This window comes from Melozone crissalis, unplaced genomic scaffold, assembly GCF_028551555.1.
Source record: "Melozone crissalis strain CALT ecotype California unplaced genomic scaffold, PUWL_Pcris_2 ptg000019l_1, whole genome shotgun sequence".
NCBI lineage: Eukaryota > Metazoa > Chordata > Aves > Passeriformes > Passerellidae > Melozone > Melozone crissalis.
Window position 1 is genome coordinate 12,155,643 of NW_026535797.1, and position 24,657 is coordinate 12,180,299.

General features: G+C 43.0%; 1 protein-coding gene across 1 annotated transcript in view; it reads left to right on the plus strand.

The window, feature by feature from the left end:
• The first annotated feature begins 3,748 nt into the window (after positions 1-3,748).
• COL17A1 (collagen type XVII alpha 1 chain) overlaps positions 3,749-24,657 on the plus strand; it is a 32,009-nt gene continuing 11,100 nt past the window's right edge. The window contains exons 1-34 of the mRNA XM_054277100.1: positions 3,749-3,803; positions 4,476-4,520; positions 5,318-5,416; positions 7,303-7,440; positions 7,810-7,857; positions 8,799-8,834; positions 10,422-10,469; positions 10,790-10,933; positions 12,119-12,262; positions 12,973-13,044; positions 13,454-13,537; positions 13,873-13,938; positions 14,906-15,067; positions 15,426-15,515; positions 15,655-15,699; positions 16,293-16,442; positions 16,879-17,094; positions 17,392-17,430; positions 17,570-17,596; positions 18,057-18,083; positions 18,570-18,632; positions 18,808-18,912; positions 19,412-19,474; positions 19,862-19,897; positions 20,048-20,101; positions 20,475-20,510; positions 20,712-20,747; positions 21,123-21,185; positions 21,536-21,571; positions 21,955-22,026; positions 22,379-22,405; positions 23,065-23,100; positions 23,644-23,679; positions 23,926-24,006. Of these exons, the coding sequence (XP_054133075.1) occupies positions 3,749-3,803; positions 4,476-4,520; positions 5,318-5,416; positions 7,303-7,440; positions 7,810-7,857; positions 8,799-8,834; positions 10,422-10,469; positions 10,790-10,933; positions 12,119-12,262; positions 12,973-13,044; positions 13,454-13,537; positions 13,873-13,938; positions 14,906-15,067; positions 15,426-15,515; positions 15,655-15,699; positions 16,293-16,442; positions 16,879-17,094; positions 17,392-17,430; positions 17,570-17,596; positions 18,057-18,083; positions 18,570-18,632; positions 18,808-18,912; positions 19,412-19,474; positions 19,862-19,897; positions 20,048-20,101; positions 20,475-20,510; positions 20,712-20,747; positions 21,123-21,185; positions 21,536-21,571; positions 21,955-22,026; positions 22,379-22,405; positions 23,065-23,100; positions 23,644-23,679; positions 23,926-24,006 (2,479 nt within the window). The remainder of the gene's footprint in view (positions 3,804-4,475; positions 4,521-5,317; positions 5,417-7,302; positions 7,441-7,809; positions 7,858-8,798; positions 8,835-10,421; positions 10,470-10,789; positions 10,934-12,118; positions 12,263-12,972; positions 13,045-13,453; positions 13,538-13,872; positions 13,939-14,905; positions 15,068-15,425; positions 15,516-15,654; positions 15,700-16,292; positions 16,443-16,878; positions 17,095-17,391; positions 17,431-17,569; positions 17,597-18,056; positions 18,084-18,569; positions 18,633-18,807; positions 18,913-19,411; positions 19,475-19,861; positions 19,898-20,047; positions 20,102-20,474; positions 20,511-20,711; positions 20,748-21,122; positions 21,186-21,535; positions 21,572-21,954; positions 22,027-22,378; positions 22,406-23,064; positions 23,101-23,643; positions 23,680-23,925; positions 24,007-24,657) is intronic.

Consider the following 24,657-nt stretch of genomic DNA (forward strand, 5'->3'; position numbering starts at 1 on the left):
AGTAAGTCAGAAGAGTGTGATTTGAGAATCAGTTTGAATCCTTTCTGCAGCAAATCCAGCAGTTTGACTGTAGTGGCATAAAGTAAAAGATTTGCCTTTTTCTGTCTTTAGACTGACTTGAGTGACTTTAGAGAAGGTACTTTTCCATGACTAGTTCCTTCTTGTGTGAAATGGTGACAGCAGATCTGTCCCATTCTGCAAACACTTTTTTCATTAATACCAGATTGTTTGTCTCCTTTTCTGTGCCAGAGCCAAGAAGTTTGTGCAGGTCAGAATGGCCTATTTCTTTTTCAGCAGCACAGTTAAGTAGAGATGGCAAGGGCATATTTTTGAAAGGAAAGGTGTCTGGCAGAGCAGAGTGAAGTCTGGGCAGTGCTGTTGCTTGTGCCTGAGATGTGAGCACATATTGGTGTCAAGCCAGGACAGGCTGCAGGCAGGGCACAATTTGGTTTGTACAGCATGACCAAGCTTTGGCTGGGCATCTAACCTGCTTCCCTGGCATTTGCATCATTTCAGCCTACAAAACCAGCAGGTTTGGAAGAATGATTTGGTTTATTCAATTCTGACTGTGTTGGTTTTAATAAAGTGACTTGAAAGTAACAGCTTTTAGAGCAGAACAAGAAGATCAAGTTCCCAGTCTGTGGGATCAAAAGAGATAAGGGATCGTTTTTAACCAGTTTTAGTTCCAGGCCAGTGGCAGCTGAAAGGCTTGGTTAAGAGGAAGGGGCACCTAAAAGACAAGTGATATTGTGGGAGGCATAGTCTGTGGTATCATTTGGAGACATCTGCTGAGTGTCAGAGTATTTATGATCAAAAGGTTCTGCTGACATTAAATATTATTAATCTCAGCACCTGCAGGTGCCTCTTCCTCCTAATGGAGTGTCTCACAGCAGGAACCTCTGGAGAGAGGAGAGAGCTGAAAGGATGTGCTGTGAGTACAACAGCATTGTGAGATGAAAACTGGGAGATCATTGTGGAGGGATCAAAGTATTTGAAATGTGCTTGCTTTTATTTTTCCACCAAAGGACACCTTTGTGGTTATTCCACTCCCCTTTGAAAGATATCAGTAATAAACTTTATTACCATTGCATACAATACCTAGATTCTAAAATGATAAGAGAGGATTGAATGTCCAGTCTCAAGGCTTAGTGTCCTTGCCAGTGTTGCACTGCAGCAAAGTGGAACAGGGGATGCAAGAGGTACCCTGCATTGTCAGGCTTTTGTGGAAAGCACAGATCTGAGCACATGTGGCTGTGCTGGGCAGTTGTTACTATCCTGCTTTCAATGCTGTACAGAGAAGAAGCAGCCTGCACAAATGTGGCAGTACCACTCCTCTCCTGGCTCTGAGTGCCTGCAATGGCTGCAAGTTCTGCGTTTCTGTGGGTGCCACAAGCACACCACAGCCCCTGGCTTATGTAGAAGGGGCCGTAGTGTTGCTGCCTTACCTGCCTGCACTGTTTGAGTGACTCCACAAGTTGCTGCTTGTTGCTCTGAGATGACTGCAGATGGCTTCTCTGATTCAACAGCGCTGTTGCTGTGGCACAGACATAGCCCCCAGCTATGCCTTTGTGACTCCAGAGAGGAGCCTGGGAGATGAGTCAGGCCTGGCAGGCAATGGAAATGCAGCACAGTCAGTCTGCTGGCATCCATGTGCCAAGCACACATGCAAAGGCACTGTGTGCTGGGGCTGGACTGTGGCACACATGGCTCCAAAAATGGACTTTAAACTTCATTTTTTTCATAATTCATATCACAGCAAGATACTTCCCTTTCTCAAGGGAGGGCAAAGATGCAGAAGATGCATTCACTCCATGGTGGTGCTAGCCTCTTCCAGCACCCATAACCAGCACCACCTCCCAACAGCAGAGAGAAAGTGGAGTTCTACAAAGCAGTAGGAAAGCAGTTTCCAAATACAATTTGTGCTCCTTGCCAAAAACACTGATAAAGCCAACAGTGCTGACATCTAGACAGCAGCTTCCAGCATCTGTTTTTAGGGAGAGAGCTTGAAAGATGCTTCCACTGTTGATACAGTAAGGAAGAGTTGCAGAGATAATGCCTTTTCCTGGAGTGAATGACCAGAAACCTTTCTGTTGCAGGGGACTGTTACCCTGCTGGAGGAGGAACTCTCCTAATGCATGTAGCTCAAGCCTTGCATGAGTGTTGGGATCAACACCCTGGAAAATCCCTTGGAAATCCTTAATGTTAGCAAGCATCCTGCTGCCACCAGGTTATGTCAGGACTTGGATGTGGCCTCAGGAGCTCCACTTACAGAGCTGTTAGACAAGCTCAGGGTCAGCAGTGCAGAGTGAGGGCTGTGGACACTGTGGTGTTCTCTGCAAAGTGCAGATGAGTCTCTCATGGGGGCTAAAGTGGCTTGCCTGGCACTATGCCTTCTCCACTCAAATTATTCCTGTCCAGCTCTGGGAATAGCAGGAGCTGGTTAAGGACAGAATTAATCTGAATGTTGAATATTCCTGCAGATTCTCTGCTGCATCTTGCCTTGTGTCAGTGTTTATGCTTGAGCAGTACAAGTGTAACATCAAGGGGGCTGCAGTTTACAGAAGAGCAAATGTAATCATGAGGATCAAACTCAAATCTAACAGAACTGGGGGACATGGTCTTGGCTTCTGCATCAAACTGGCCTTTAAAACTTGGAAGGGATTTTGCCCAAAGTTTTTTTTAGACTCAGCGTCTTAAATGTGTCTGTTTTGGTACAGCTGGGCCTTCAGTTTAAAGGAGGAGACTTCTAATCCAGTGAAGAGTTTTGGCCTATGGTGAGCTTGTGTGTTAATTAAAATAACTTCCTTCTCATTGTTTGTGGCTGCACAAGATGAAATGTTATCTTAGCAAGACTAGGAGTGAGCAATTGTGTGGTTCCTTCTGGCAGAAGTGTTTTCTCTTCTAGATGATGTCTCTTTTTCACAATCATGTTTTTTTGTGGCAGACAGTCATACCTGGGGCAGAGATTATAATTTTGACTAGAGAGGAATCCAGGTAATGAAAAAGAATGTACACAGCATTCACAGCATCAATTCCAGCACTGTGTAAACTGACCTGAACTGGCATTAAAGTAGATAAGATTCCAAAGCCACAGACAGGGTCTCCAAACTGTTGCTGCACTACCCGTAAAACAAGGTAAAGCACTTCCTACCTTAAGTTCCTTGCTGCCAAAAATAGGCAGTTCAAAGGCACCTCTGGTGTTTTTTCTGCTTTGCACTATTATGCACTATTTCTGTTAGCAGAGCAGCAGTATTTCTGCTGAAGCTTTTCTGGCAGTACTGGCAGGGTGCAGGGAGCTTACTCCTGCAGCTTTGCCTGCTCAGTTAATCCTGCACTGTTGAGTCTTGCCCAGAACAGATGTGTGGGAGTAGTGTTTTGATCCACTGATTTTCATCAAACCTGGAGACCATAATATAGTCTAGTCTGGTTATTAATTCAGGTCTAAACTCCATCACTGAGTGGATTTGCTTCAAGTGCCTCTATCTCACCTGTTGGCTTTACAGCCCCTCCTGGTGTTTCAGCTCTGCTGCCTTGTGCAGCATCCAGTGTTGTAGGTGGCAGTCCATCTGTAATAATCACATGGCTCTGGAAGGGCTCTGTTAACTCCCAGGCACAGGCATCTTCCAGGCAGTCTAGTCCCCATCCAAAGTGAGGAAATTGGTGGGATTTGTGGGGAGCTGTTGTCATTTCTTACTCTTCACAGAGCTCTGAATGCAGTCCCTCTGTTTTGCTTGCAGGTGGCAATGATATGGATTCTGTAACAAAGAAAACGAGGCAAGATGGATCAGAAGTAACTGAAAGACGTAAGGAGGAGATTTTTAATTTTTATATCACACCCAAAAATCCAAGAAGTGAATGGCCATTTCTGTAAGGGATTAAATGCTGACCAGTGGTCCAGAATTAAATTCTCTTCCTGGCCCTGGAGTCTGTGTTGAAGTCAGAATAAGGAATAGAATGGGCCAAGATTAGACATTTAGAGATGTGTATCATGACCTGATTGTTTAACCAGATGATTTCCCTGTGGTAGCATTTCTAACCAGTAGTGCAGACACTGGGATGCGACTCCTACCTCTGGTATCAACGCCCTGGGTGGCCTAGAAATTGTCAGGTGGCTTTGTGTAAAACTGGTCAATTTTCTACTGACCTTATGAGAATTAACAAGTGTGGGCTTTGCTGTTACAGCAATGGCTGCGGTTCAGAAGTGCCCAGAAATTTTACAGGGATCTCATACAGAAAAAAATCTTTCATGGCAGTAATGTTCTTATTCAGAGCTAGAAAGACCAGCAAAGAAACACAGCATTGTGTGATAATGAGCCTACAGCTACAGCCCCAGGCAGTGTTGTCTTTAGGGACTTCTATTTAAATGAGTCAATCTTCTTTGAACAAGTCATTCTTTTGCATGGAGAATAGGTAGAACATTGATCCAGTTTGACTCTATTAACATGCCATTAATTCTGCACCCTTTCTTCCCTCAGTTATTACAGAGACTGTAACCACAAGACTGACATCCTTGCCACCCAGTAAGTAATTCTCAGTCATTGCATTGCATCTGCTTGGTGTTCTGTTATTCATGCTGTTTATTTGTCTGCATTATTTCCATAAATCCCTGGCTGCAGCAGATCTCAGTGCATAAAGATCTGCACCCAAATAATGCAATTTTCAGAAATGTCTTTCTCTCAAGACACTTGTTACTGGAGAGGAGTAGTATCTGAGGACCTGTCTTGGTATTGTCAGAAACAAAGCCACATAGTCTACTAAGATTTGAGTCCAGATATAGGGTCTCCAGTGGTGATTGTCTCTTGGGAAGAAGGACCAAAAGTGATGGGTCTGCAGGTTCCACTGCTGGGGCTGCAGTGTATTAGTTCCCTGTCACCATACCCAATTGGCAACAGTGAGTGAGTCTTTTCAGTAACATCAAAGGTCACAGGACATTTCTACCTCTGCAGAGAAGTACAAGCTCCAAAGTTGGAAGAATCTTTGACACTCTTTATTCCACCACATCCTTGATTAGTTTGCTGCAGCTGAGTTGGAAAGGAATTGCATTACCATCTCATTTATGATGAGGGTTAACAGGAGTGTTCTTCAGTCTGCGTATGAAGCAAAACTTGACTACAGACCTGGTGGCTGTGGAGTGTGAATGCTTGTCTGCTCTGCCAAGACACTTCCCTGTACTTCTGATCTCTCACCAGATATGAAGCTGTACTTATAACTGAGTGTATGGACAACTTTGGGTCCCTCCTGCCTTCTCTTGCAGTGTCCTTGCCCTTCCTGTCTCCTGCCTGGAGAGAATGTCTCATTTTGTGCTCATCTCTTTCAGAAGGAGGGAGCAGCAGTGGGCTCAAAACATCATCCCACACAGGAGGGAGTGGAGTGGAAAAGCGGTTGTACACCCATGGAAGCAGCCATGTGGCCTCAAGTAAGGAAGGAAAGCACTGCCCAGTAGGAGACAGAGAGCAAAGGCAGCAGAAATGGGCTGAGGAGATTCAAGGCAGGGAAGTAGGGTGAGCCAGGGGCAAGGAAAACAGGAGTTATGAAAGTAGAAGTGCCAAATGCATACATAAGGCAAAGATATTCCTTCCCTAAAATTGAGTTTAAGAATGGGTGAGTAAATGGCAAAATCCCATTTCCACAGGGAAAACTTAATTTCAGGAGAACAACAACAAAAAATTTCATTCCTACTGTTTTTAAGAAGTCATCCAGAAACTGAATTTCCCTTCTTTTAGTTTTTCCAAATCACAGTCTTTCTGAAAATTTTTGTTCTAAAGACAGTTTTGATTAATCTTTTTGTTGATCTTGCTGAAGATAGAGTATTATTAAAGAAATTCCTAGAAAATGTTTTCTTAGGTTTGTGTGCCCATGGCTTTAGCACTTTGAACACTTTGCCAGATTTTCTGGGTGCGCTAAATCATTGTGTACTGCCTACTCTGTAAAACCATTTCTTTAACAGCATTCTTTGCACAACTCTTAGATTGTCATAGCAAAGGCTTCTAAAGACTGAGATTCCTAGCCAGGTACCTGGCACACTGCTCTGTCCCCAGAGGGGCTGACTGTACAACTCTCCTTATGGAAAACATTCTCTGTGCTCCAAGGGAGCTGACAAACCAAAGGGAGTGAAGTGCACTTTGGAAGCTCAAGGGGAGAGTTAGCCATACCAAAGAGATCTGACAGACACCTGCATGCCAGTTAAAGGCCAGAGTGTGGAATCACTTTGCCTCAGGGCACAGGTGAAGTAACTCCACTGCAGATGTTGGGCTAATTGTCTGGACTGGCATCAATGTGAGAACTGAATCCAGTCCTGCAAACTCAGAGGACTATGCAGGATTACCATCTTCTTTTTTTTCAGTATGTGGAAAAAGAGAAAATAACCTGGACTTCAGAGATACTGATCTCTTGAAGTTTCAGAGAGCATTCTGTAATCTCTTCTTTCCCATTTTCTTGCAGAATGCCTCTAACAGAGGCCTACTTGGCACAGTAGTTCTTTCTGCTGAATTAAATGGAAAAGTTACAGAACAAAACAAGTACTTTTAGAGGGGAAGCTGGCATGAAAACACTGTTGAGATCAAAAGAACACACTTTTTGTAGGGATGGGTAAACAATCCCTTTGTGCTGCAGCCTGATCATACTCCAGCATTAGATTTTGTGCAAGAGTATGAACACAGTAATTGTGGCTTGCCTCAGTTCCTTCTCCACAGCCCTGATGTGAATTAGGAGGGAAATTGTTTCTTCTGCCTACATATAAACAGGTACTAATAACATGCAGACTGTCTTGGGCCTGACACACACCTCAATCACTTCTGCAGAAAGTGGATTAAGTGGGAGTGTGGATAGCTGCTTTATGGACTCATGTCTGCTTTCCATTATCTCATAATCTGCATCCTTCAGCACTTTGAGTTTGGTTTAACAGTGTCCCAGTTTTTGTAGCCTATGTCATGTAACACTCGAATTAACAAATGAATCTATATCCTTTCCAAAACTCAGCATCATCCAGAGCTAAATTTGCTCCTGCTCAGGAGAGATGGTTCCTACCCTAGGCCAGAACCTGGTTTCATACAAATCATTGACAAGATTTGCTTTGAAATAAATACACAGTCGTATGCAGTGATAAACGATACTCCTCTCTGCCCTGAATGCTGAGGACAGCCAGAGTAAGACCCTGATACTGTTCTTGTCCATCTCTAGTTGTGAAACACCAGTGCAAGTTTGTCCAGCTCAGAACACAGTAACATAAAGCACCCAGGGCATCCAGAGTGTACTGCCAGGACTTCTCTTCCATTTGCTGAGGGTGTTTTGTTTTGGCCATAGGTGGAAGTGGTAGATTGAATTCAACATCATCATCCTCCAGCTACAGACAAGCCCAGTCTCCCAGCTCTACTCTCACCAAATCACCTGGCTCAACATTTGAAAGAAAAACCTATGTCAGCCGCCATGCAACATATGAAGGTATCACAGAACATGCCATAGGAGGGAGGCAGTGTGCAGTACAGGCAATGTGCAGTGTGCTCTGAGGTCACATTAGTGCAGAATTGTCCCCAGTCTCATTGTGGTTTTCTTAGGAAATAAACTGTCAGGGACACAATTTAATCATTAAGTCCTATTTATCCTAGGAGTAATGCTCATTCCTAAAAGGAGTTGTGGCATATACGTGTTGAAAGACATTAGCAGCTCTTTCATGTGAAACCTGAATAGCTCTTTTTTTTAATGGAAATGTTTTCTGCCCACTGAGATTTAATAGTTGCCAGGAAGACATGTTTTGAAAGCTTTTAATGATCTTGTACAAAGTATTAATGAACATTTTTCTGTTCTTTGCAGGGAGCTCCAGTGCCAACTCTTCTCCAGAGTTTCCCAGAAAAGATTTTGGTATGTCCTTTTTAGAGCTGCTCCTCTGAATGTTATGGCAAGGTCATGTGAGTTGATGACCATAAGGGCTTTTTGCACATTTCTGTGTCCTGCTCTACCTTTGCTACCTCTGTACTGGGCCACCATGCAGCTTCTTCAGAGGAGTTATTTGGGATTTACATTAACAGCTGAAAGTCAGGTCTCTAGCTGATTATGTTCAAACAGAGGGTGGATACTGTGGATCTGCTACTCCCAGCTGCTTTTGTGATGCTCCCTGTATGATACAGGACATGGACAGGAAAAGACAGACATGGGATGCTTCATAGCATTCCCTTCACCCTTCCAGAATAGCTCAGAGAACAGCTGCAAGCAAGAAAGTCCAGACTCTTGGGATTTTGAGTCATTTCTGGATATACTTTTCCAGTAGCTCATTGCTAGACTTCATCAAGTGCATATGGAAAAATGAAGTGGCTATCCAGTGATATATTTAGTGACAATGTTTGCACTAAACACTGTCAGCAGGTATTGTCTTGCCCTGTCCAAACTCTGAGCTGCTGATTTTACTCAGTGACGGTAGTGAAACATTATGATCAGGTCACCTTTTGGCTCATAGAATGAGGCAGGGTTTCACAATCTCCAGCATTGGTCAGTGGGATCAACAGGCCTCTTAACTTCTTTTTTGCCATTTGAAATGTGACATCACCATCTACAAACAGCATTTCCCTGTATTAAAAGAAACAGCATCTGGTCCAAAAAGGCTAAAAGTGCTACTGATTCTTTAAAATATCTTATGGTCTAAAGGGGGCCTGATAAAATCTCTTAATGGTTCAGTTCTCCCAGCTGTGCTCCAAGAAAAGTTACTACCTGAATGTAAGCACACTGAGCAAGAGCAGTGTGCTGATTTTCAGAGGTCTCATAGGCAGTGAAGACTAATACAGCTTTTCTCTCATTGCTGTTCACAGCATCTGCCTCTACGAGAGGGAGAAGCCAAAGTCGAGGTGAGTGATGCTGTCTTTGAGAAGCCTCCTTTTTTCAGTTCAGCATAATTCAGGTGTGTTAAATAGACCTATTCTTGAGCTAGAATCCACCAGTTTAAGTGTGGAGCAGTCAGATGAGGTACATGGATCTGCACCACTTCAGATGTAAACCATAAATCTGGAAGCAGTTGTTTAAACAATCTTGGTGTAAAAATTGACCTTAGTGAACGTCATGGTAGTTCAGACTGTGTCAGAAAGGAAGATATTCTTGGAAACCTGGATGTCTGAGAACATGGTCTTCCATCTTGTCTGTTCACTACAATAACCTTAGTACATCCATGCTCTGGGACCAGCCTCTGACATATTTACAGTAATTGCATTCATGCTTCTCCTACTGTGATCTGTCTTGCAAACCATAAAGCCATACCCTGAAATAATTTCCTGCTGATAGTAAAGAGATGGTGAGGAAATTGCAGACTTACAGCTCACTGTAAAACTCTGCATTGTTTAAATCATTCAGCTCTTCTAATAATTTATTAACAATGTTGGTTAAAGAAGGATTATCTTGGTCTCCAAGAACGTAGTATCTGTTTCCAGTTGCTTGAAGAGGAAACTATAATGTCACTTTATTCAAGTTAATTTTAGCAGTGGGTATAAATCACAGCATGGTCTTGCACAGTCCTCCTGGAGAGTGTCACATTCCCAATTATTCTGCCTCAGATCATCACAGTCTCCTCTAGCACACTACATACCTGAACTCCCAGCAGAACTAGGCCATGCATAATAAAGTAGACACTAGAGAATGAGGTCCAGCTTCTCATATTACTTCAGAAAATAATTCCAATCCATCATCTTCTCCACATGAATGCCAAGATAGTATTTCTTTTCTGGTGCATGCACTGTCAGATTTCATCATGAGGAGCATGTATCACATGTTCTGGCTGACCACTTTGCTTGTGGGAGGCAAGTTTAAAGGCTTACCCCAGCCAAATCACATTAACTGTGTAATTTCTTGTGCTGGGCAGTAAAGGTCCAGTAAAAGTAAGGCAATAGCATTGAGTACCTGGTGAGAATGTTGGCTGAAAACTGGGCTGGTTACATTCAGTGAGCTGAAAGAGAAGTCTGTAAGTAGCAAGAGACTGAATCATACAGCCCACTGTAGAGATGTCAGTTGTACCCAAGAGGTAGTAGGGAATTTATGTATTTACTAAACATCTTTTGGCTCTCTAATTTTTTTGTTCAGAGGGAAAATGAAAATAATATTTGTGATGAGTGGAAACATCAGTGTGATTGAGGACTGCATAATTAGACCTTCTGTATATCTGACAGTAGCAACATTATTGACTTCATCAGAGGCCATCAATGAGTGAAATATAATTCCCTGGAATTTAAAGCAGCAAAATGTGATCCCAAAACAAAAAGTTGCCCAAGCCCATTTGCTACCAATTTGCATGGACCATGAGTACTGCTCAGATTAAGCAGTCAGACAGCAAGGTGGAACATAGACAGCAAGAAGGAAGGAATTCACTTCAGCCTAAGGTTTCATTCCCAGCCCAGGGCACAAATGAATCTCTCTCTATATTCATGATCTGCTTTTTATCTTCCCAGAGAGTGAAATACGAGTCCGACTGCAGAGTGCATCTCCCTCTGGCAGATGTAAGTTTTTCCAGGGGTATTGGGGATAAGGTAGAGGGTGTTGCTGCTAGGGTTATGACTTTTCCTGTTAAAAACATTAATTTGAGTCCCTTTTCTGGACAAGGAAACATGCTGTGGGTTAAGTGATGCTCTTGCAAATATGTAAAATGGTCTTTAGTCCCAGAAACATCCTCTAGAGCTTTGTCATTAAGTGCCCCCCCCCAGAAAGTAACAATTTCATAGACATGCAGATAAATTCCACTGAGCTGTTTAGAACCAGAGCAGGATTACAATGAAACACTGGCTTTTGGGTGACTCTGGACATTTGCTTTCCCTGCTAGGGACAGAGTTGGATGATGTGAAACGTTTGCTGAAGGGAAGTCGATCTGCCAGCTGCAGCCCTACTCGGTCATCATCCGGTACCCTCCCGATACCGAAAAAGGCCGTGGTGGAGACAAAGATGGTCACTGAGAGCTCTCAGTCAGGTACTTGGCATTAGCAATGTTGCACTCATTCCAAACAGCATTTGCCATAAAAAGTACTCAGTTGTTAAGAACATTCAGATAAGAATACATGGTGTTCCTGTACAGAAAAAGGGTCAGAATGCTGAAAGACTGTCCAGGTATTGCTGTAACAAGAGCCATCTTGGGTGTCTTTCTAGTGACTAGTCTAATTTCCAAATAAATGAGTCCATTCTGTCTGCCACCAGTTTCAATTCAGAGGTATTTCTAGCAGAGATAAGAGCTCTAAGTAAATGTGTCTGAGAGTGATTTGATCTCTTATCTCCAAGTGAGACAGAGAGATAGGACTGAAGACAACATTTCAGTGAGTGATTTTTTAGCCATTCCATTTCATAATAACTCATCAGGAACTGCATGAGAAGACAAGGGGGAATGGCTTCAAACTGAAAGAGGGCAGGCTTTGATCAGATGTTAGGAAGAAATTCTTTACTTTGAGAGTGATGAGGCACTGGCACAGGTTGCCCAGAGAAGTTGTGGATACCCCCCATCACTGGAAGCGTTCCAGGCCAGAATGGATGAGACTTTCAACAACTTGGTCTAGTGCAAGGTGTCCCTACCTATAGCAGGAGGTTGGAACTAGATGATCCTTGAGGTCCCTTTAATCCCAAGCCATTCTGTGATTCTATAACTGAAGTGGTACTTAAAATACTACAACCTTTTTTAGTTATTTATACACCTCACAACAGCGCTTGAGGATTCCATTGTCTTCCATCAATGTCTAAAAACAATATCTTTTGTCTTACTCAGAGCTCCAATCCTGTCTAAAATAGAATTTTAGTCCAGTACATAGTGAACCAATCAGAGACATGTGGGAAGCAGAAGCCATACATCCCATGGTGATTTATTAATGGAGTGGCAGACTGGGATGGTTTTTTCTGGTACCATACCATCTATGAGCAATGAAATCTCTTCAAGGTGTTCTGTGAATGATCATGCTATCAGGTCAATCTATATTCCATTGGTTAAAATTTGTGTGGGCTGTAATCAGCTGATGTTTGAGGTCAGTTATGCCATGCTAACCTGGAGTCATTGGGTTGACTCTACAAAGGTAATTGAAATGTAAGTTGTTTGTCCTATGAACATGCAGTGTATGCTAAGCCACAAGCCTGGCCCTGTTGAAAACCACTTCTGTCTGCTTGGTTTTTTCAGTGTCAGGGACATATGACACAACCATACTGAATACTGCCCTCCCTTCATACATGTGGTCCTCCACTCTGCCTGCTGGGTCTTCCCTTGGTGGATACCATAACAGCTCTTCCTTGATCAATGCCATGTCTCACTCTACAGGATCAGGTATGCTCCCTGGATTGCCCAGGTTTGAAGGATGGAGCTATCCTGAAACTGGGTCAAAAGCACGTTTTTTTGCTCAGCACAAGCTAAAATGATGGAGTAATCAAAATGGCAAGGGAGATGCTTGAATTTTCTCTGGTTTTCTGTCATTTGGTGCTCTCTGCTTCTACACTGAATCTATCTCAAAATCCTTCTGTGTGAGATTTATTGTCCTGGCTCTGTGACTGTCATTAAATTTTGATGTCATCTTTATAAAAGAGGTCAACCTCACATTCCCTATAAAAACCCTATAAAAAATTAGATTCAAACTAATATTGGATTATCCTGGCCCATTGTAAGAATGGCTCATATACTAAAGATATTATAAGTAAGTTTTGTGTGTTCTTACACCTGGTGAGGTCCATTTCTAAATGCCAGGGATTCCACATTCCCCAGCTGCAGAGAAAAACCACAAGAAGCTTTATGATGAAATATTATTTAAAGCTTTACTTTCTCTCACTGTCACATGATCTCATCTTGTCTGAGGCAGGATTTTTTGCCTGTGTCAGTTCAGTAAAAGGGGGATCATTATTATTGTCAAGATTTTTCCTGTGCAATTATTGTGCATTGTCATTAGTTGCATTTCCAAGTTCGCTCTTAATTTCTGGGACTGTGCCATTGACCTTTGGGTGCTAGATTTGAGAGTAATAACATTTCACTTCTTCTTTTTGCAGTTTTTGGTGTTCCAAATAACCTGGCTCCCAGCAATCATACTCTGAATGCGGGCCTGAGCTCTTCCTCTACAGGTCAGATTTTTCTTCCCTTCACACTTTGACAGCACTGCATCTCTGGCACTGACAACTCCAGTGCAATAATACCAATATACCAGTTTCTCTCCTTCTCCTCATCTGAGTGTCAGCAGCTCTTTGCCCCACCTGCAGAAATGTCCATGCAGCCAAGAGACCTCACAATGTAACTCGAGATAATGTTTTAAAATGGTCGCCATTGTTGTCCTGAGCCAACAATAACAATACAGCCAGGTGAACTAAGTTACAAGACATTTTGTTGTAAGGCCTGTGGTGCCTCCAGAAAGCTGGTGAAGTTTGTTGGGAGAGGTCATTATTTTTTTGTCACTGGTTTTGTTTGGGTTTTAACCAGAATGCCACCTGCACTGCAGGACTCATATAACCCTCATTGCAATGCTTTTCTTTGCAGTATTTGGAGTTCAAAACAACCTGTCTCCAAGTTCTTCTTCTGCAACCCAGAATGCTACAGCAGTCTCTGCAAGTCAGCAACAAAGTAAGCCTAGAGAAAGTGTGAGGGTCACCAATGTGTGCTTCCTTCTCCCACCTTTTCTGTAGTGATTAGAAGGTTCATCTTGACAGATGCCTCCTCATCACTTTCTTGTGTGGCACAGTGTGGTATGAAGAGATATTGAGGGACATTTCCTCTGCTGTGCATATGCAGGAACAGCTCCCAGTGCTGATGCACTAGAAATTTGTTTGCTGGGGAAACCCTTGGTTGTTTGAGTTGTCCTAGGAACACTGAATGAGAACAGATTTTCTAAATATTTTGATGTGTGTAGATCCCTTGTTATCCTTCATCTCAGTCATTGTTGAATTTCTTCTTTGCAGCATATGGGATGAAGAACACTTCTCAGAGCAACACCATGACAAGTACTGGTGTGTCTGCCTCAGCAGGTGAGTCTGTCATTCACAGGTGTTTAGGCATGGCCTTGTACAAGCATATCATAAAAATGAGTTAGAGACTCAGTAAGTGACCCTCAGGTGCATAACTTGTCACTAGCCAAGTCTCCTACCTGTACCTTTCTGAAAAGAGAGTCAGAATCTAAGAATGAGCAAATGAACTGGTTTCATTCAGTTCTCTACAATAATTTGGATTGTTTAATTCTGAGCTATTTCAGCTCAGGAAGTGGATAGAAGATGACACGTGTGAAATTGTACTTTATTTGAAGCCAAAACATTTGCAATGTTGCTCTTAAAAATAAGAGCATTCAGTTGTACATTCAGTTGTACCAGTTTCAGCTTCAACCACTCAAAAATGAAGGAATTGACTTATACATGACCAGAATATGTTTTTTTAATGAGAGAAGCCCTTTGTCCTTGAACAGTCAGGATTCATCCTTTCCAGTTCTTTTCTGCAATTCTGAGAGTTACAAACTGCACTTTTTTTTTCTCTGTATGTAAAGAAAGCCAAGTTTGCCTTGTAATCCAAGGACTCCCAAAGACAAGGCTTAAAAATAGATGTAAAGACCACAGAAGTTATGATAACATTTCTAATAAAGGTTTACTCCAGGTTCTGCTAGAGTAATGGAATGAGTTTCTCTGACTCCACAGGAAGTGTGCTTGAGGAGCAAAGAGCTCATTGAGCAAATCACTTCTACATATGATTGAATTCCAGATGTTCCCCATTTCTGGCAGCAGGGCCTCCCCAGCTATTGAAATGCACATCTCCAAAGAAACCTAATGACATGCACAGCTGTCCTGTTGCCTTTAGTGGCCAGTGTCTTACAGGGCTCTTTTTGTACTGGCAACCCCAATCACAATGTGATCACCTGTTTTTATGAACAGAAGTGATGTGGCTTGTAGTTATGGGCTCAGTGGCCCACACTCATCTCCTCTCTACCATCTGTTACTAATATTGCAGGAGGAACTGCTGTGGGCTCCCAGGGAGACGACATTCTGCGCAAAGACTGCAAGTTCCTGCTGCTGGAGAAGGAGAAGGCACCTGCAAAGGAGATGGAGCTCTTGGTCATGACAAAGGACACTGGCAAAGTCTTTAGTGCTTCTAACACTGGGCTTAGTGGAGGTAACATCCCTCTTTCAGGACATGTGGTTATTTTGAGGGCAGAGAAACTGATCACAAAGGAAGTTCAGTGTTCAGGGCACTACACCTAACTTGTACATCATACAAGAACCTCTGACAGGCAGGCAGCTTTTAACCATGCCAGCTGAAACCTGGGTCTGGCTTTTGCTTTTGAACCTCCAGAGTGTGCCTTGGGATATTTCACAAAGCTCAGAGTTTTGAGAGAAAAAAAACTGGATCTGGTGTAGACAGGGAGAGCTATTGTGTCTTCCCAAGAAAAATACCCCTTTACCAATGAAAGAAGATTGGCCTGGTTTAACTTCTGGTGTAATGTTTCTAATTATATTCGGTTCCTGTTCAGGATCTTTTGGAGAAGACACTTTGAAGAAAGAGAAGCAGGGATTTTCCTCCTCTTATACTACAGATGCTGGCCTAAAATCAGATGCAAATGGTAAGAATTTGTTCCTGTGGAAGTGCAACACAACTTTCTCCTTCTGCCTCCATTACTACCTTTCCCTTTCAAGCCCACACTCTAAATTTTTTCATGAACAGAAAGACTGGTAAAACTTGTTTTACTGTTGTTAAAACAGGAGGGCTGAAATCCATGCCAAAACGGGACAAAGAAACTTATGCAGGTAAGTGATGCCACTCAGACTTTCATTGGAAGAAGCACCAAAGCACAGTACACAAAAAAAGCAATTGTTCTTGAGGGACATGAGTGGTCTCTGAGCAATGAATCAGAGAGAGGGAGAGAATCTTCAGGAGGCTACCAGAGAAATTGGTAGCAGTGATTTGATTGTAGATAAGTGGACAGTTGGGTTATTTTTCCATGACTAGAGAAAACCAGATAGCTGACAGTCCAGCTGCATCCTGCTACTGGGACAGATCTATGGGGAAGAGAGGGTCAGGCAGACCATGCTGGCTATTACTGCCATTTATGGCTCAGATCTGTACAAAAAATTCACCCTCATGTGATCATGTTTTCCAGCTGTTATTTTAAAATACACTGAGTGTTTTTGTCCCCTATTTGAATTCCCTTTGGAAATACTGTTCCCAACTTCCACAGGGACTAGAATTACACTCACCATGTGCACAGAGTGGCATAAAGATTTTTTCCATAGCCCTTTATATAATGCATCGGGCCTTGATGTCCTTATTGTAAGAGATTCTTAACTCTAAAGTCAAGGAACTCTTCATTAACCAGGAGATTCTTCCTTCCCTCTTCCAGAAATACGAAGTGGTGATGCAGGAGGTGCAATTGGATCAGCACCATCCTGGTGTCCTTGTGGTTCCTGCTGTAGCTGGTGGAAATGGCTCCTGGGTTTGCTTCTAGCCTGGTTGTTCCTCCTTGGATTGCTTTTTGGACTCATTGCTCTGGGTAAGAAATAACTGAGGAAAAAATGTTGAATGGTATAGAATGACAGAGGGTTTGAGCTGGGAACAAGCCCAAGCACCAGAGATACCAAGCCAGAGAACTGAGGGAAACATTCAGCTTGATGGTGACTTGCCACTGAGATATTACAAATGGACAGAAAGAATGGATAGGGAATACAGTCTTTGTTGGGGAGTTATATAGTCTTGGGGTGAGTAGGATAGCAAAGCTTCTGAGATCTGAGGTCTCCTGCTCCAAGACTGACAGATTCCAAAGCTGTCATTTAAATTCCAGATATCCCTTCTGGGGAAAAAAAAGAATTCTGCAAAATTCAGTGGCCATAGCTACATGACAGTGTTGCCATGTTCCCGTGATAGCATGAGATGTTTCAGGCATGCATATCTGGCAGCATGTTCCCTAGCATTTTCCTTTAACCTTCCAGCTGAAGAAGTGAGAAAGCTGAAATCTCGTGTGGAAGACCTGGAAAGAATCAATGGTGGCCTCCTGGCAATCAACCAAGGGAATTCAAAAATAGAAAAGGATGTTTCAAGAGTAGATTTTCTTCATGGTAGCTCACTCTCCTCAACCTTCCCATATGAAAATGAAGAGTCAGTCTGGTTGATGGTGAAGAGCAGACTGAATAAGGAAATAGAACGAGGTGAGCAAAGTCAAAAAATGAACCCATACCTTATTTCTCATGCTACTTTTGTTAGCAGGGGAAAGGTGATTTACTTCTGTCTAGCACATGATGGAAAGAGATGAACAACAGAGCAGCCAACATTCTCCCATCTTTAGAAATTTCATGTATTTGTGAAAACAAATTTACTGAGGAAACTCACAAACCATACTGTGCTGCCTGTGGCCTGAAATCCAAATAGAAGTATCCTTGTTCTTGAAATGAGTATCTACTGTGCTGTATAATGAGCTCTAACAGCCCCTTCACTTCCTCTTACAGGCTACTTCCGAGGGGAGAGAGGAGAACGTGGTGAGAAAGGTACAGCCATGTAGTCCTTCTCTTCCCCTGTCCAATTCCTTGGCTCTGGCAATGCACAGTTTTGTAGAAGACAAAATTAATGACATGGATGTCTCTTGATTCAATTTTTTAAATTTTTTTTTTTTTTCACTTTTCTCAGGTGACATGGGAATACAAGGCCCCAAAGGTGAGTCTGGAGTTGCCTGCTTTCTCAGGTTGATTGGCAGCCTGTCATAGGGCCTAGGTAGAAAATGGTTTTTTGTTACTCCAGAATGTGGAGAAGCTGATGCCAGTTATCTGTTAGTACAGATATTGTTGTGAAGGTTGGGGTTTTTCTCCTGTTTTCTGGTCAAAGAAAACAGGAGATCTCGCTTTGAATCTAGAAGCTCCTTTTGCCTGGATGAAAGTCATTCCTGAAGCCAGGCTCTACCTGGTTTAATCACAGAGTGCTTCAGTGCCCAGAGGGTTTTGCATGGTGTGAATGATTCAATTATTTACATAAATACAAGGGAGACAATTGCTGGAGGCACTAGAACTTGTAAATATTCCAGGAACATAAACTTCTTTTTATGAGGGTGAGGGTTAGCCAAAGTGACAAAAAGAGAAAATTTATTCCCCACTGACTGTCTCTGTGTTTCTGTCTACAGGTGATCGAGGACTCCCTGGTGTCCCAGGTGGGCTATAGTTCAATTCCCCTTTAAGGGAGGACATTTGTTTACATTACTGTGGGAAAGAACAAATTCAGCACTTTCTTGCAAAATTCCTTGAACTTAGCTCAAGGTGGTTCTCTGAAGAGTCAATATTTAGCATAGATTAAGTCACTTGATTAATACCTTGGTGCTGAGCTACAGACACAGCTCAGAGACTTGGTTACAAGCAAAGCCTTGGCCAGACTTCCCCTTAGTTGAACATGCTGAATTTGTGAAGATTCTAGTCCAGCACTGAAAGAGTCCTACAGCTGCATAAATACTTGGTTCAGCTTTCCTCTGCTTTTATATGTATTGTGTTCTTCTAAAGAGATAAAGTACCCACCTTATGATTAATATATTCTTTACCCCATAGAATTAATCTCTCCAGGCTTGAGATTTCCCTAAGTTGCATGTTATTGTTTTATGGTACATAGTCAAGAACTCTGAATGCTTACTGTGTTTTCTTTCCAGGCATTCCTGGTCCAATTGGGCATGCAGGACCAGAAGGACCAAAAGGCCAGAAGGGAAGCATGGGTGAGCATCTCTGTCAGTGCTGTGAGTCATTCACAACTGACTGACACATGGCACAGGAGTACAGACACCTGGGTGTGTGATCATTGCCTTCCCCAGTGGAGCCAGCCATGGATCCTTTTGCCCAAGGCCTCCCTCCCACAGACACCTGGTGTTACAATGCATTTCTTTCCTGCAGGTGAGCCTGGCATGGAAGGTCCCATGGGACAAAGAGGTAGAGAAGGGATGCCAGGGCCTCGAGGGGAACCAGGACCACCTGGATTTGGAGAAAAAGGAGACAGAGGTAGGAACCAAGTGTCTTGTTGTTGGATAAGACAGAGAAGGACAAAAGCAAGAGTTTGGTCCTGATTAATAGAACACCTCAATGATAAAATTTGATTTCATTATTCAAATCCAAATTTCATATCTATACATTTCCCAGCACAGATTAATATGTCCTTAGGGATTATTTTTTTTTGGCAGACTTATAATGGATAAACAAGGATTGCTTTGGTTTCCCAGATCTTACAGTCAAGTCTGAGTCTGACAGAACCAAAATCACTTCACTATCAAGGTTATCTTCTTCCCTGTTATCCAGATCATCAAAGCTGGGCAATTTGTCTTGCTAAAGCCCAGAGAGCTCATATTCTTCTGTTGGACAGTGCATGTCTATTTGGGTGTTTTGAACTGATGAGCAGATTATTCATGACACTTAGCAGAAAAAGAATAACAGTAGATAGAATAATGGGAAAATGGGACCATGGCTCTATTCTACCATGTCTATTCATGCTCTTATTTTGCAGGTGCTATTGGTGAGCCAGGTCCTCCAGGGCCACCTGGACCCCCAGGTTCTACTGGCCTAAAAGGTAAATGTGAAAATGGAGAGAGAGCACCTAACAGAGAGGTTAGGAGTAAATGGGCCCTCCAGCTGTCCCATTTCACTTGTGTTGCTCTGCAGTAACCAGAAAAGGGAACTAATAGTCTGAAGCACATATCCCAGCATCTCAGCTGAGATAGATGGCTTGAGTCTCTTTACTTAAGTGGAAAATATTTCTTCAATGTCACAAGGACTAAGTTCTCTAAATTTGTTGTCCTGGTTTTGAGAATGCCAGTAATGCAAATTCTTCTAGTGGCTGGGGAACTTCCAATCCATTAAACACCTCTTGGGTTGTGGATGCTGTTGTGCAAACTGAAAGCAATTTGATAATTTTCTTATTGTGGTGTTACTAAAAGAAAATCCATGTTCCTTACAGGTTTGATGGGTTCTCCAGGCCCACAAGGTCCTCCAGGTGAGTGCTGTATTACTTTGCTGTGGCAACTAGAGACTGAGGAGAAAAAAACCAGAGTGACAGAGTGACAGCTTCTTATAGTTTTTCTGCTTCAGTGATGCATTGAGGTGAGTGGGATGACTGAAAACCCCCCATCTCATTTTTCTGCAGGTCCTCCTGGCCTACAAGGATTTAGAGGTGAAGCAGGACTCCCAGGTGCTAAAGGTAACTTTCTCTTCCTCCTGGCAATTCAAGCAGCACTAGCACTGTTCTGAGCAGCAGATGTGATCTGACCGTGTCACATTTTGATTCTGTGGGCAAAGAAAAGCATAAGACCGAAGAAAAGGGAGGCAAACCAAAATTAGTCAGTGATTGCTAGCAAATATCGAGAAATGCAGAAGACACAGAGGTAGCATAGCAGTCTAAGAGAGGAAAAACAGTTGTGTGGATGGAGCTGTGTTAAAGGGAAAGAATTTCCAGTTTGAGTTTGTCTGGTAACACAGAATCTCTATTTCCCTTGTGATTTTTCTTGATGCATTAAATGCCTTTCCCTCATGATTTGTTACTACCATTGTTCAACCACCCATATCTCTTTCAGGTGAAAAAGGAGCCAGTGGACCCCCTGGACCCAAGGGTATGTTGACCAATTAGGTATTCTTTTGTGGTTAATTTTCTTTAGATTCCTTTAGATATCGATACTGTCCATGGGTTTTATCCTTATCCATCTTTGGCTTTTTCTTCTGTGCTCTTGTCAGAAAGCAGACTTTATGTTCTCTGATGGAAACATTTTACAATGAAGCAATCTCACAGAATTTGTCCCTTTTTTCTGCCACAGGTGATCAGGGTGAGAAGGGTTCTCGTGGAATGACAGGTCAGTGGATTGAAATACTGGAGTAACAGCCAACCTAATAAAAACACAGCCCAGCCAATCCCAGTTAGCTTTCTGAAACACTATAAGGATGTTACTGATTATAGGAGTTTCATTTTTGCACCAAAATTATAAACAAATAGATCCCATTCTTGATTCCAGTAATCTTGGTAACAATCTTTGTATTTAGCTTTAGGAAAATCCTCTCTCACATGCCCTATATTCACATCACTTGAACATTTCTAATGCCCAGAGACAGTTGTGAATCATGAGGCCTGAACATCCTGTCAATGCTGGTTTTCAGTTGCAAAGCAGCAAATGTTGCTGACAGAATTGCCCAAGAGTTGTTTGATTCATTTTCATACTATTTTGCTACAGGTGAACAAGGCTCAAGAGGAATACCTGGACCTCCAGGAGAGCCAGGGGCTAAAGGACCTGCAGGTGAGTACCAGAAAGCAGCTGTATTTATATGGGAGGCAATGTCATTGCCACCCAGACTGTCTTTCTGTGAGCACAGACAAGGAAACAGTATGGGAGTGGAATCATTCTTGTTGTGATCTAGGTCTTACCTTTAGACAGCTGTGGTTAGTCTGTACACTCAGAAAAAATGTCCTACAGTTAAGTTTTGAATGAATGCTTCCTGGACCTTCAGTGATGGCAATCAAGGTTTCTTTCAGGTACAATGTGATGAAAAGCCACTCTCAGGGTTGGGGCTGTGCTCCACCTTGGAGGAAGGCAGGATGACAGTGGTACTGTTTCAGAAGTCCCTGACAATCTCTTTCTTTGGACAGGACAAGCTGGTCATGATGGACAGCCAGGTGAAAAAGGTAAGGGCTTCCTTTGAGGTAGAAGTGCAGGCAGTTTCTGATTTGGTAGGAGTTGATTTGTAAAAGGGGTGGGATAAAGATGGCAGCAGATTCCTGTTCTGAGATCTTCTGTCTCAGAACTGTAGAGGGAGTTCAACTGTAGAGTCAACCTGTAAACATGGAACTGAGACATATAATGGAGCAGGCTGTAAACTTGTGACAGAGTTACCTCTCTACAGAACTCTTCTGTCATTGATGTTCCCCTCCAGACACTGATGCTGGAGATGGCCACTTGGCTGTGAGAATACAATAGGTAGAAAGTGCTGCAGGACAGCCAGGCTTGAATGGATTGGTAGATTGCATGTCAGTGACTTCTGTCTCATTAATGGTGATTATAACCCTAGGTGAACCAGGTCTTATGGGAATGCCAGGTGCCAGAGGCCCTCCAGGACCCACTGGAGATGCTGGAGAGCCAGGTAAAAGCATAGAGAGAACAAAAATGCTTTTTGCTCAGTCAGGAATGCAGATGTATTTGCCAATTTCCAGTCTTAATTTGAATTTAAGTCTGGCAGAGGATCTCTGTATTCTTAAGGTGGTGATGAAAGGAAAATACATAGAGAATCTAGACCCTTTATGATCCTAAAATTGCCCACAGTGCAAACTTCAGCTGCTATGAGCTGATTTACATACCAGTTGCTAGGCCAGTTTCCACCACTTTGATAATTTTGTGCTATAATTTCACATAAATGGAATCTTTTTCTCCCTGTCTGTCCTTTTCCCATATGAAATTTTTTAGACATCTTAAGAGTTTTTGCCTTTTTCTGGCAGGTCTTACAGGACCCCAAGGACCACCAGGTAGGCTTTTTCCTATTCCAATGTATCAATGACACACTTTAATTTGAGTTCAAAAACCCTTGTAATTTTCCCTCTGTGGTACTCAGGATTTCCAAAGTGATATCCCAAGGCTTCCACATCTCCTTTGGCTTTTGAGACAGGCTTTGTGCAAGACGTGTGATTTTTGAGCAATGCAAGGCTTTTGAGTGTTGAGTTTTGCCTTTCCCCAAAACATAACATTTCAGTTCCCCATGCATCACTGAAAAGTTCTTCTAGTCAGCAGCAGAAACAGAAGGGAGAGGATGTGGCAATAGAGGTATAAACAGAGGATGTGACACCTGTAAGCAGAGGTGGCTGGGGGGACAGTTCAACAGGGAATTCATCCAGGAGCCTCAGGACAGGTAGCAGTAGCTAGAAGATGCTACAGGTAAATCTGTGAAGCAGTGTCATCATCCAGGGAGCAGTGGGACCAGGGAAGCCCAAGGACACAACCAGCTCAGTCTGTTCCTCCACTGGCTTATAAAGTCCTCAGGAACCTGCTTAGAAAGGCTGAAAGCTGGGGTCTTGAGTAGGGAGCTCCTTCTGTAAACTCACCAGTGAAACAGCTGGGGTACCTGAAAAACATAGAGCAAACAATATTTGCACTAACTATTTTAAATTGTTTGTCTACCTCATATCAGGACTTCCAGGCAACCCCGGCCGACCAGGGGCTAAAGGTGAGTTTTGTTTCTTCCCTAATGCTCATTTTCTCTCTAAAGATTTCATTTTAGCAAGGGTTAGCTGCTCCACTGACCAGTCCCTGGATCAACAGTGGCATCTAGTGGCTTTGGGAAGGGAAGGTTTGAGAAGCACGGTAGGCAAAGCTTCTCTGAGCATACACGGAGGGCAGTGGGGACATCTGCTGAGGGACTTGGCATGGCAGCTCTCTCTGAGCAAACCTCTGAAGCCCGGTTCTGCCCTGAGCATGAGCTGCCTGCTGACTGCAGTGGAAGCTGTGTGCCTGCCCCAGATAAATCAAGCTATTGCCCGTGCTGGCAGATGTAGTGCTTGGAAAGCTGATCAGAGGGCTTCTCTGGATTAGCACAGCTCTCTTGCTTCCCCCCTGACCTTCTACTGGTGTGACTTCTCAGACAAGAGATAAAGGGCAGAAAGAACAGAAAGTACATGCTTAATAGTACAATGTTATTGAGCCTATTATAGCACTTACCCACCCACCCCCCCTAAAAAGAAGCTCAACTTTTGTACCTTTGTTTTCCTAGGAGAACCTGGAGCTCCAGGAAAAGTCATAAGTGCAGGTATGTAGTGCTGTGAGGGTCACAATTCTGATTTAGGAGGATTTTCTCTGGGGTTTTGTTGTGCCTCCTCAATTCATCTTGATTGTGTGTCAGACTTGTCCTGGGGCTCCCTGTGCTGGGAGAATGTATGTGCCATAGATGTGGTATTCCTTAAGCATAGATTTTTACACATTCACTGTGTAAATAGAAGTGTAAAGATGTGTGAATATTGGTGTCTGTGTGCTAATCTATGTGTTTGTTTTTCAGAGGGTTCATCAACTATTACTCTGCCAGGCCCACCAGGGCCCCCAGGCCCACCTGGCCCCACTGGTCCTCCAGGTGTTCCAGGTGAGTACTGATGAGGACAAAGTAGTGATAGGTCAAATCCAGGGACTAGAATCAAGCTCTTTCACTGCTCAGGAAGGCAGGCTTGTGTCTCATCCCTTTCCCAGCACTGTTGCTGAAATCAGGAAGTGCTTGTTTTCCAGTCTCAGCTTTGAGCTCAAGGCAGCAGAATTCCCACTCAAGCATCTGTAAATCTTTCTCACACACACACACTGGCTGTGCATGAGCTTGGGCCTCAGACTCCTTTGTCCAGTCACTCACTGCCCTCCAGCATGCTGGTGTCAAGCAGCAGAGTTCCTGAGCCCTGACTCTCATGGCACTTTCTGCCTGGAGCTGGTTTGGCAGAGGCAGTCTCAGTTTGCAGTATGGAATGTGAGAGGAGGGTTAGGCCTTTTGCATTCCATTTCTTTTGTGGTCAGTGGCTTTCTGGTTATTTCCCCAGTCCAAGAAGCACCAAGCATTTTAATTGCCACAGGATGGAAATTCAAGTAATATATGGGGCATTGATTAATTCATACCCCATAGCAATTCCATTTGTTTGTGTAGAAAATACATTTTTTCATAGTCTCAGTTCTTATAAAAGTTCTATTGATATTTTCTGCTATTGTAAAATAGAGCCAGTAAAATCTAATGAAATTTGGGTTTTTCCTTTGA